At 38.4% G+C, this 13,262-nt stretch overlaps 1 protein-coding gene across 1 annotated transcript in view; it reads left to right on the top strand.

Annotated features, from left to right (window-relative positions):
• Positions 1-13,262, top strand: part of cntn4 (contactin 4) — a 133,237-nt gene that overhangs the window by 61,024 nt on the left and 58,951 nt on the right. Inside the window, exon 5 of the mRNA XM_028406752.1 lies at positions 3,760-3,855. Coding sequence (XP_028262553.1) covers positions 3,760-3,855 — 96 coding nt within the window. The remainder of the gene's footprint in view (positions 1-3,759; positions 3,856-13,262) is intronic.

Here is a 13,262-nt window from a genome sequence, read left to right as displayed (position 1 = left end):
AGACCACCTACTTTAAAATGTGGCCACTGTTCACGGCCCATTATATAGAAAAATTGTACGTCAGTAACACCACAAAACGAGTGAATAGTACAGGATAGAAAATAACTGAAGGTCACATGTTAAAGTACATGTTCAAGTACATGAAGTACATCATTGATAAGTGTATTAAATTTTGTATTTTGTAGCTTAATATGTATTTGTAAATTTGTCTTTGAAATCACCAAAATTTGATTATAGTATATTATAGTTTTTATTTATGTGAGCAGTAACTAGGCTACATAATAGTGCAGCAACCATGGTCTGCCATGTAGCACAGCTACCTCAAAACTCCCTTTGTGTTTGCCACACTCTCAAGCCTCAGCTATGTGAGCTGCAGTGTAGTGCTTCTCAAACTCTGGGTGAGACGCCAGCTGGGGGGTATAGAAGCATTGCACAGGGGGAGCGCATGGCTGAGGTAAAAAATGTGGAGTTGTGAAGTTGAATAAAACTACCTCATGCAGGAACAATAAACTAACCACAGGTGCTTTCAGGCTGACTGTGCTGTCAGGAGTCAGGATTCAGACAGCGACATGAAATACAAAAGGACAGTGGACAGATTTCTGACAGGTAAGAAAGAAAAAGCAGACGATGCATATCAACACATCAATCAAAACTGAGGCCAAGAAAATATGGTGCCCTCAACTTTAGCATCAGTCCAACAGGAAAGCTTTCTGCTTAAAAACTCAGTGTTATTTTAATATAATAACATGAAGGTGAAGACATCAAATTTAGCAAGAAAGGGTTGTGTGACAGAAAAGGTCATATGTTGCTACCCTGACACAACAGTCATCAATGAAACCTCCTGCAGCACAGTGACTGCTACAGCTGCTGTACATCTAGAACACAAGCATTTAACTCTGGAAAGCTCGCAATCCATGAACATGGCTAAATGTGCTGCTAGTCAGACAGAGCAGAGGTAGCATGAACCCTGTCTTTGTAACACTTCCTCAGCTCTAGACTGAGGAAGTGTTTTAACAACTTGCTTTTTAAATGTAAAGTTCTGCATAATTTTCACTCTGTGTGTGTGTGTGTGTGTGTGTGTGCGCACCAGGAAGATTCCAAGATGATTTTCCCAGCTCCTGTAGTTGAGTGAGCTGAGGTGCAAACATCCCAGAGGCACAGAAAGGAAAACAAAGGCAGGCTTTTCTCTCTGACATCACATGCATCTGCGCGTCTGATAACCAAGAGCTTTGGGAAATGTGGATGTTTACTGTAAAATAGGAATCTCGGTAACTCTGAATGAATTCCAGGTAATTAACTACTGAAATATGGGGTTTCTTTTTTTCGGTGCCCAATAATTTAAACATGAATTTTTGCACATTTCTTGAATACTTGAGTTAAATACAGTATATCCAATTGACCGACCAAGCCAAATCTGGTATTAATCTTAGAAAAAGTATTAGGAATTGCTCTCCTAATGGGGCTTAAGGGTCTCATATAGCCATTAGTTAAACCACACTTGTGGGTTAAGAAAAGATTTATGGTTAAAGAAATAATTAAAGACGGCTTTTTAATTGACTTGTCCTGCAGCCAATATGACATATATTAACTGACCTTATAGTCCTCTTCATAAATCAGTGAGCCCAATAATTTTACATTTCGATCACTCGGAGCTGAACTAATCAGTAATCTCATTTGAAAGTGAATCGGTTGCAGTTTTGCGACAAGCAGGTCTGCGAAGGGAGCACTCATGTCTGCGCCGCTGCTCAACAAAATGCTGCATATTATAGAGCGAGGTTAATTAAGGTTAATGAATCCAATTTGGAGAATATGTATGGATAAATTTAAGACACAGCCATAGCATTATAAGCAGTCACTCTGTCTTTAGGTCTGATCTCCAGTTAAAATTCACATGCATGTTGCAAGTGGAAACAAAACCATGCAGATAAGAAGCTGTTCAATTCTGTAATGTTGTGTAAGATTCAGGTGATAGTAACTGATGCGTTTTTTTCTGCACATGATCATGGTAAATTGCTTAACAGCTGTTAGAATGAATTCCCACAGGATCGTCTTTGTCCCTCCACTACCCATGTTATCAGTGCTGACTCAAAGCCTCCCTGTGATCTGTGAATTACATATAATGTGAGCCTCATACACCATTTAGTGCAGCCAATTGTTGGAAGTGGTTATGACCTGCTGCTGTTTCCATCAATAGTCTAAAGAAAATGAGTTCAGTTTAACAGTACTTAAAGTGCCAAAGCCATAACAGGAATAGCTTTGTAATGTTCAGTGGTGGTGGGTGTGATGAATGAAAGGTAACCTGATTACTAGTGGAACTATTAAAATCCTTCATGTGTGACCTGCCACAGCAACCCCATCCGTTCCACAATAACCTTTTTAGTTCATGCTGAACTTAGATTCATTATTTGCAACATACAATTACCAGTACAGAGTATGTAAAATGTAAAAATTTTTTTCATTTTCTCCTTCCCTCAGCTCTGTCTTTTCACTTATGCATTTATTCAACTGTTTCATATTGTATGTGTACTGTTGCAGCATGTCTTTCAAATTAATTTTAATAAATCAATGCAGAAAAAGAAATTAAACTAAACAAACGATATTAAAATTTTGCAAAACACAGTTTCACAGTCACAGCAAGTCATCAGACGAATGCAGATTGATATCTCCTGACCTTTAAAATGACCATGGGAGAAATGGGACAGTTTGGTCTTCTAAAATGGGTCTCATTTATCCCAAACCAGTATATTTACCCTAAATCAGTTCATTTTGTGTTTATGCTGAAAAAAATGAGTAAAACTAGTCATGGGTTGATTTGATTTTTAATTTGTCTAATATGTGTCACCAGAAGGTTACTGACTATGTCATGCAATGATAAGCTTGTTAATGGTAAACTTATTAATTTATCATAACAAAGGATTCTGACAACAACAACAATGGCACTACCTGATCTAATGCAATGATTATAAACTTAAACAGCATCATATGTGTTCCCTATTTCTTTTTGGGAAAAAATATAATGTAGTTAGTTTGTGAACAGATTATTATAATGTGTACCTTTGAAAGTTTGAAAAACTTTATCTGCATTAATTACCTTTGATTCTGCCTTATTTGTGAAGAAGTTTGTGTTCTCTTCTTTCAGCAAAATTACCAATTGAAGCACTTTAATTTAACATATTTCTGTTACTTGTAGCACTATTCACAGTGAGTCTTACGTATCGACAGCAGACACACACACAGGGGGATGATTCAGCCAGAGGCAAAGCCAAAGGCTGTTTACCACCCTTACGATTCTCAATTTGTTACTGCAAAAGGTTGGACATTCTACAAAGTATGATAAAAAGTTCCTTACAAGTGAAGTTTCAAGTTGTATATTGTTTGTCTGCACACTTGAGAGGGAGGTACAGCGGTTCAGTGGGTTGTGCTGTGGTCTGACACACAAAGAGCTTGAACCCTGGCCCTTGGAGTTTAAAAGTACTGTATTTGTCAGTGTGATGCTTTGGTTTCCTCCTGCTGTCTAAAAACATATAGGCCAGGAACTTTCTGGTACTGGGTGAGTGTGTGTAGTGTTATCTGCGTGAGCTCTATAATAAACAGGGAGCCTGTTGTGTGTGTTTCCCTGCCTGCTGCTCTTTGTTTCAGGCTTCATATGACATGACCTTGAATCAGAGTGAGACTGAGCTGGAAGAACATGCATTTAGTGATCAGAATGTCAAAGCCTTTGACTTTTGGTAATTTCTTTTTACTTTCTGTTTTTTTCAGACTTGGAAAACTTCAAGACTCACAGAAGAAGCTCTGTATCAGTCCGTGAAGGCCAAGGAGTGGTCTTGCTATGTGGCCCTCCACCACATTCAGGAGGTAAAACAACATGTTATCTTTGTTAATGATGGGCAAACAGATCACATTGAAAATACAAAGCTAGCTAGCACTCAAAGAAAGGGTAAATGTACAACTCCAATTCCACAAATGTTGGGACACTTGTGTAACACATAAATGAAAACAGAACTCAATATTGCAGTGCAAACTCATGTTCCATTCCCAATAAAACATGTCAGATGTTGAAAATGAGACATTTAACCATTTCATGGAAAATTTTAATTTTATTTCGAATTTGAAAACAGATGGAGGACCATCTGACAACTAATTAGGTTAATTTGCAGCAGGTGAGTAACATGACATGGCTCTGCAGGAGAAGAGTCCGGGAGCTGAACTGGCCTGCCTGCAGTCCAGACCTCTTACCAATAGAAAACATTTGTGGTGGTGATGAAGGCCCAGGACTGTTAAGCAGCTAGAATCCTGCATCAGACAAGAATATGACAACATTCCTTTCCTTAAACTGCAGCAACTGGTCTCCTCACATCCCAGACATTTACAGACAGTTGTTAAAAGAACAAGGGGGGATGGTGAACATCACCTTTATGAGATTTGTTGCTGCCATCAAATTTAAAATGATCTAATATTTTCCATGAAATGGTCAAAATGTGTCTGTTTCCTAATCTGATATGTTCTTTATGTTGTATTGGGAATACAATATGTTTATAAGATTTGCAAATAATTTTGCATTTTGTTTATATTTTACACAGCGTCCCAACTTTTTTGGAACTGGGGTTCCACACTCCCCTCTGTTTGTTTGAAATGTTTTCAGGTGGGTGTTTTGCAGTTTGAAGCTCACAGTGTTTATAGGTTGGTGCTCTTTAAGATCCAGCTCTTCCAGTGGCACCTTTGCCTTAGTAATCAACACCGTACATCTGCCTCTGTGGGGACTGAAAGACTTCCAAGTTAGTGTTAAATTGCGTAAGTCTAATCAGTCTTGGTTGGGTCATGGAAAGTGTGGCATCCTTGCTGTCAGGAGTCTGAAGATGAATCTGCTTTGATTAGAGCCTCATTTCTTTGCTTCATTTCCCGGGTTGTTGAATTAAACTATTGTGCAGCTTTGTTTATTCACCATTGTTTGTTCTCAAGCTGAAAACAAATATAGCATGGATTATATAAGGTCATTTCTTCTTGCTGAGAGCTGGCAGGATCTAAACCAGTCTTACATCTGCTCTATAAGCATATGTAAGATTTAAGCATAGCATAAAGACTACCATTGTAACATGTTTAAAAGTCTTTATACTGTGAAAAGTGTTTACAAGATGGATTTAAATCAATCTACTCAAGACCTGTGATTAAATCAGAATGCATTTCACATTAGCTGATATTCCAAAATGTTCAGTGTTCTGAGCCATAGTTCTGGTCGCCATAGTAAGTGCATATGCTCTGAAAAAATGTATTTCTCTACCCACTCTACCCCTCTAAAAACAATATGCACCAAGACTTAGCATTCAGCCACAGCTGAGTCCTGTCAATCTGCACCAAGCATATTAAACAGCCAGGAAGTCAGACCAGGAAGACGTAGAGAATCCGGTGGATTATCAAAATACAACACCACACACAGATTCATGCTTATCAACGACTTCACATGAGAACAAGAGGAGGAAGGCTACAGTTAAACCACTCAGATGCTTTCAGATGATTCAACCATGGATAAGAAGAAGTGTATTTTGTTTAAACACAGAGATTGATCTCTTGATTCTTAGGGACGAGAGGACAGAACAAAACTGTGACACAGCTGGATTGTGGCACACAGGTCGTGCCATAGCACTACATAGTTTGCATAAACTCAGCACAATCAACACCTCAGTTATAAATGAATGAAAAAAAATAAAACCTTTATGAAATACTAACATACACAATACACACAAAAACATTTTATGATTATGTATTTACAATTATATAAGAGTTATATTAATTAAGCTGGCTTACCAGGAGATGATTTAACAGATGTCTCTGTGATCATGTAAAATGCCCCATCTATTGTGGAACATCAAATAGGAGTTCTCTTTTTAGTGGACTTTTCCTTCTACTTCTTTGTGCCGTTCAGTGGATGTGCCATGTCACTGAGCTAAATTTCTGAGTTAAAACTTAGATTTCTAGAAGTTGTATTGTTTTGTTTGGTCTCTCTAATTGCAGCAGATGTGTCCTTCTCTCCTCTTACTGGGACTGCTAAATGCAACAGCTGCTTCAATTACATTACCCCAACTGACAGCCACCTAACAGATACCATTGATTCATACAGCAGTCTGCTGCAGTAAAAATACTGCTTGCCCAGAATTGATTATAATTGTTTGGAGCTTCTATCCTTTTGGGGTTTTACCTGGTGGAAGATTGGCATGCACAATGGCAATCTGAAATTTTGATTTATTTGCAAATAGTTCAGCTGACTTGCCTGCATTTGTTTGTTCGCTATACTGTGAACAGTTGCTTCACCGGCTCTCTTTATAACTGCCAGTTTGTGCTGAAGTAATCCAATTAGGGTTTGGTTTTTAAGACCAACGGGGAAATAATTCCAACATGTCAGGCAACTTCAGGCACATGAAAAGCCCCCTCAAGACACTGGTCTCCTCACTAATAAACCCAGCCAGTGCAAGCTGTCAATTAGAAGTCCATTTTAGTGAATTACATCTCTCAGTTGTAATAGACAACCATGTCATTCAGCAGAATAAACTAACCAGTCACTTGGTTGTTGCTGTTGGTCCTTCATGCATTAAGCTGATCCTATAAACATAGATGGTGACATGTTGTAATGTGCCTTCAGTGATCAGTCTACTGATCTTACCCGACAGCTCAATAGTTGAAATTTTGGTTTGAAATATGTATGAGCATCTTTGTTGTGGTCTAATGAAATCACTATAAAACCTGCCAGTGCACACTCTAACTATCAGCATACAGCAGTGTATTCAGGACATCTATCCAATCACTCATTCAGAATACAATATAAAAGAACAGACTCCATATCAAGATTCAACAGGCTTCCACACATATCCAGGCTGTTGGCACTAAACACACACACACAAATACATGTTCTGCCAAGCTGCACAAACTGGCATTCAGACTGGCAACAATGAAAAGCAATCAATCAGCAGGCAAAGAGCTAAGTGTTTTGCCAGTTTTGCTCTTTTTTGTTGACCTGATGTGCTGCTTTGTTGCATCTAAAATGGCACTTGGTTCTGTGGCAGAGAACGCTCTCGTTAATCTGGCTGTGTAGATTAGTTTATTCCATGTCATGTTGAATTCAAAGGGAAAATGCAGGCTAGACGATCTACTGTCATAAAGGCTTGTCATTACTTAGCAGAAATGATGTTTTAAATTGATTTAAATGTATTTGGTTGCAAAGGAAATGAGTGGTTTGAAATATTCTGTATTATATTTCTTGTTTGTAAAGATGCTTATACATAAAGTGTTTCAGAAAGCCCATTGTTTTATATATATACACTACCGTTTCAAAGTTTGGGGTCACCAGGCCAGTTCTATAGCTTCTCTGATCAGCATAACAGTTCAGCTGTGCTAACATCATTTCACAGGAGTCACTAATCATCAATCAGCCTTTTTAACACGATTAGCTAACACAGTGTACCATTAGAACATAGAAATGATGGTTGCTGGAAAAGTGCCTCTGTATACATTTGAATATATTACATTACAAATCAGCCTTTTCTAACTACAATAGTCATTTACCACATTAACAATGTATAGATTGTATGTCTGATTACTTTAATGTTATCTTCATTAAAAAAACACTTTTTTAAAAAAAATAAAGACATTTCCAAGTGACCCCAAACCTTTGAACGGTAGTGTATATTTGTGTTCTTGTCATCAAATTCAAACAAACAGCCCTATCATTGCACTGTGCGACACGGGCCACATAAACACACTGTTTAGTTTAGCTCAGTCCCACATACACCACCCAGATGGCTCTAATACTTATCAGATGACCAAATGTGTATTAATCCACAGCTGAAAATAGTTCCTAATAAATGTGATATTTTCTCACGTTTGAGTATTGTTCCTCAAACATTAGTACTCCACTCAAGAGGCTTTTTTGACAAATAAAAAAAACACATTTGTTGTACAGTACAATCCAAGTCCTCAAAACTTTAGTTTAGTCATAATGTGTTTGTTAATACACAAACCACTAGCAATACAAAAAACACCCACAACTTTATTTTAATGTCATTGATTGTCATGTAGTTGTATGATTGTCTTGGGATAAAAAATATCAACTTTTCAAATCTGCATGTAGCTCTAAGCAAGTTTAATGTTAGTCTGTGCTGCACTGTCTGTTGTGCTAGCTTATGCTAATTTTCTCATGGTTTAGAAGTAAATAAAAAAGTAACAGATGTTTGGGAGAGCAGAACACATATTCTCATTTCTACAATGTAGTGGCATTATAGCTTATGGCATAAATTAATTTCAATTAAAAACTAAGTAAACCAATGATACAGCAGGTCTTTTAAACACTGCAGTCAATGTTTGACATTATTTGGATGAATTTCCCTGCTTATCTGATTCGAAACACTGTATTGGGCAGTGGTGAAAGTGTTGCAGTGCCTCAGTGGAAAAGCTTTTTCATGCTCTACTAAGGGCATGAATTCAGGAAGCAGCTCAGTCATCAATCTCAGTTGTGTTCCTATTTTATTGCAAATCTGTTTGGCGTGTCAGCCAATATGCAATGGTGTGTGTTTTCATATAAATCCACGAAAATGAGACAACTAATGAGGAGGAAGCCAACTACAGCACCAGGCATCTAGTATGCAAAGAAACATATAAAAATCTGCAAGCAGCCAGGAGAATGAGGCGTGATAACAGGAGAATATTTTATATTTGTGAAATGTATTTTTCTTAGTTCAGAGAACTATTTGACCTGCAGAGAAACTTTCCTGTGCAATGGTCAATTGGTCAAAATTAATTTGAATGTTTGTGTTGTTATATTTGGTTGTGTAGGGGACACTGTCCTGATATGGGTGGCGACCATTAAATGTCCTATTTAAGAGCCAATTTCCTTTCTTCTGAATAGAGAGAATACTGGACGGTTTCATACTTCATTGAGTTGCTTTGAGCAGAAAACCAGCTTTGGCCAAACCCTGAATAGCAAAATATATACAAAGAAATCAAACATGAAAAAAAGATGATACATATTCGGTGCCTGCAGTGCTCCATTGCATGCTTAGACTTGGAGAAAATCTTTCACATGTTCAGTCATGTGCAGTCATATTTTATGGAATTCCTTTAGCATAGTGAGGATGTTTCTCAGTGAGGCATCAGCAACCTGACAGCCTATAACAAGACAATAATGACAGTCCACCTAAACCACCTTCTCTCCCTCACTACGACCTCATTACATTTTAATCAAATTCTGCATGTGGGTGGCACATTCAAGGAAAACCTCTGCACATCCCTATTCAGTGCCATATGTCTGCACACTTTCCCATAGTGGTGGGACCCTCCGTGTATGACCAAGGCTCTGGTGGGTTCTCCACCTGCTAGAGGGGGCTCTCAGAGGACACATTATGTATGGCAGACAGATGTCCAGCTCGCTGTGTGCAGCATAGGCTTCCCCATGCAGAAAGATGTGTTCGGACAGAAGAAAGGGAAGGGAAAACGGGTGGGGATGGTTGATAGAGACAGAGAGAGAGAGAGAAAATTTAAGGTAATATGGAAGTATGGGAATGTAAGACCATTTGGAAGAGCAGACATTTTATAACCCAGGACTACACACAGTGCATTAAGTTCTTGGGCGGTGCATGTGTGCATATGTATTTTGGGGCAGGTTAGTGTGTCTAGACTATCAATTTCCGTTTAGAGTTGTGGAATATGTGATGTGGAAATGAATTTAACACTTGTGTTAAGAACATCGTGCTCCTTTGCATTGATCTTGGGATGACATTATCTATTATTCCTGAAGATAGTTACTTCTATTGGTGTTTTGTTGGGAGAGAACTATGTGACAAGTCTTCCACAGGTGCTCAGTTCATACATTGAACATGAAATAAGGTGATTTGTGAAGGCGATCACAAACAATTCACTGCATTTGCCATTTTTCTCCTTTAATGGTGATGTAGTTGAATCCCTGTGATCAGTTGCTTCGATCCAGGAAGTGAAGTAGATCTCTTTGGTCAGCTTTGACATGCACATTTGCTGCAGACTAACAGCAAGTCAATTGTTTGTTCACTTGCATATTTCAATTTTTTTTCTTCCATATTTTTAACTTTAGTATTTAAAGGTAGGGTAGGAGATTTTGAAAACTCAGTGAGAGTCAGCCAGATTTCAAAAGTAAACACACGCCCCTTTCTCTCGGAGCTCACCCCGAAGCCACGCCTTCCAAATACATGGACGTGCATAACCTGAAGACGAGCTGCGGTCTTTGACTTTGGCCATCATGCACGTACCTCTCTGGTGCTCGCAGAGCAGGAAGAGAGTGACAACCAGCCAATACTCCGTGCAGGGGCGCCTCGTAGGATTGGCTGATGTTTTTAGCGTTTTATAGCTTCCACAGATGATTAATATTCTTAGTTTTAAAGCAAAACTGCCTAACTAATTGCTTGCTATTGCGAAGTTACACTAATTTAACAAAAAGTGCATCAGAATGAAATCTCCTACCCTACCTTTAAGTTGAAAAAAGTAGAATTTTCCATGGATTTTGACACACATTGGTAATAATGAGGAACTGTCTCTATTGCATGTTTTACCACTAAGCTATGTTTGACAAAGTTATTACGCTCCTACCACCAAACACTCAGTCCAAAGGTGTGTCCAGGCTTTTATTTTGTTTTTTCCTTACTTATCTTGTTTCCCATTAATTAAAGTCAGCCAAATCACTTCTATTATTTTATTTTAAATTATCCATATTTTCACAACAATGTTGGAAGTTCATTTAATGATAATTCTGATTTCAGTTTACAAAAAAAGCACCCCGTTTTTCATATCATTTCCTTGGTCACCAAGCAACGACATTTAAATAAACTTGAATACCCTTCAAAATGTGTGCCTGTCAAATAAAAGATTTTAAAGCTCCTTTTGAAGGCACTATGAGATGAAGGTGACATCACAGTTTGTTTTCATGTTTTAATCTCCCTATGCACCATGAAGAAGGACATGTTTATTCCACTGGTATTAGTAGATGATAACACTGTATATGACTCATATTTACTAGTTTCTCTTTTTTTTCATCTGGGATTATATTTGCTCTTAATCTGATTAGCAGACGACACATTTCACAATCTCCATGGGTAATCTCCTTCCACAATCCCATATTCAATCATATTTTTCCCTCTTCATCTGTCTGGGGACTTCAGCTCTATGAAATAATATCACATGTCACTGTCACACCATCCTCGCTGAGCTCACAGAGCCTTTTCTACAAACCCTTACAGTTTTGACATAATGTAGCAGTTACCTCGCAATGAAGAGAAACTTCACTGACAAGCAGCCAGCAACATGACAGCAGCATGAAATGAGATATGCTGTATTTTCTGACTGTGACACTGCCAGTTGATTGTGTTTTCTAATCACGTATGAAAAGGTCACAGAGGAGTCTGAGCACAGCACGCGCACATTTCCCAGAAGACATGTGGGAGTGACATGCTGCCTAAATCTCTGTTTAAGCTCCTTAAAGTTTACAGTAGCTGTTGTTATTGTTGCATTTCCAGTGCACGCCTCTGTGCTGATGCTAAAGTTGTGGAGCACAGGTTTACATGTACAGTATGTCCACCTGATTCCACATGCGTGTACATTTAAGCAAGGTTCCTCTCTCTGTTGCTTTATGGTCGTCATTATGGCATGTAAGCACCTCCATCCTCTCTGCTAGGCTACAGTCACACAGCGTGTCCTCAGGCTCCTCTGTGCTGCTACATAAACACAAACCCCTCAGCACCCGCAGGGATTTCATCCCAGAAGAAATGCGCTGTCACCTGCTGTGCAAGGGGAAAATAACAATTGTTGAAAACATGACAGCTCCGTCCACACACCTAGCTTGCTTAGTGGAGCACTAGACTGCAGACTGAATTCATAGCACCTCATAGTCAGCTTTCATAAAATCTAATCAGCGTGGTTGTTTATTACCCAAATTATGTGATCTTTTCACCGAAATAGAGCTATGTTTACCCTTAATGTTTCAAGTGTTGTTTTGTCACATAACAGTCATGTGAAACATGTGAATATACAAATTTGCATAACTACTGCTGGTAAGTTTAGTTACTGTGTGCAGTTTAAAACTGCTGCATGTGATTATGTTTCCTTTTAATTGGCAAAAACTAAAAATGATAAAAATGTTAGATGCTTTCATTTACTCAGACTAAATTACAAAATGGAGGAAAGTAGAAATTTCTCACATCAGAGAAGCAGAAATGTGTGTTTTTGACAAACAAACTTTAATGATACAATTAATGAATTAAATTTATTAATTGTATTTGCAAGAGTGTTTTCTTGACAACACCACAGAGTTTGTGTAGTAATAGAATTGAAAAATGAGAATCTAAATGGCCTAAAAGGGGAAATTCTCTCCAAAGTCTGTTTACAGGGGATGGGAAGTTCTATTGCAAAAAAGCCTTTGTGTTTCCAGAGGGAGTTGTGTGAAGTCTGAAACATTGCCTCAAGTGATGCATCCCGACCTAGCAGAAGAGAACATGTTGAATTGAAAAGGGCTTAGCAGACTTCTGTAGCCTGCCTAGTGGCTCAAGACTATTGGCCATTACTAAAATAGCAAACCTAAGACAAAGTTGTCAGCAGTTAGGATGCATTGTGGTAAAGGGAGGTGGCACAATTTAACAAGAGATGGAAAAAAAACTTTAAAGAAGCAATGCAAGATTGCAGCAGCACTCTCTGGAGTTTATCATTAATGCATATTTCTTCACAGATTCTAAGTCTAATTGTAAGGACTGTGTAAAGCATAGCTGCAAGCAGCTGTCTCACGGGTGCAGCAGCTTTGTGGTTTAGTGTTGTCCCATACACCCCAGTGCGCTCAGCTTTACCTGTTGAAAGAATGATGCAAGGTCTAAAGCTACATCAGGTAGAAGTTGCATGGATGTTGCAATCCCGTTGCGTTCCCTACAGGGAAAAGAAGCCTTAACATTTGGATCTCTCAGAGGCATTTGTCTCCTTTGCATTCATCTATTTTAAACGTCCGTGGATGTTGGAGTACTGCTGACAGTAATTAGTTTGAAGTTGTTTCTTCTTCATTGATTCATCATTGAGCTTTTTGCTGCTGTTCTTTTATTGGTTTTGATCTTTTATTTGTTGTAACAAGAAAAGATTTCAAGGTTAGATTTCATCATATACCTGAATAGCCATTTTTACAAATAGCACACAGCAGGAGATTGTTTGTCAGATACATTCTCACCTTTTGGAAATAATCTGTGGTTTTGCTGAGAACTGACACCTTCCTGGAG

Source organism: Parambassis ranga, chromosome 5 (assembly GCF_900634625.1).
Source record: "Parambassis ranga chromosome 5, fParRan2.1, whole genome shotgun sequence".
Lineage (NCBI taxonomy): Eukaryota > Metazoa > Chordata > Actinopteri > Ambassidae > Parambassis > Parambassis ranga.
The sequence above is the reverse complement of the archived record's forward strand: the minus strand, read 5'-3'. Positions and strand labels throughout refer to the sequence as shown.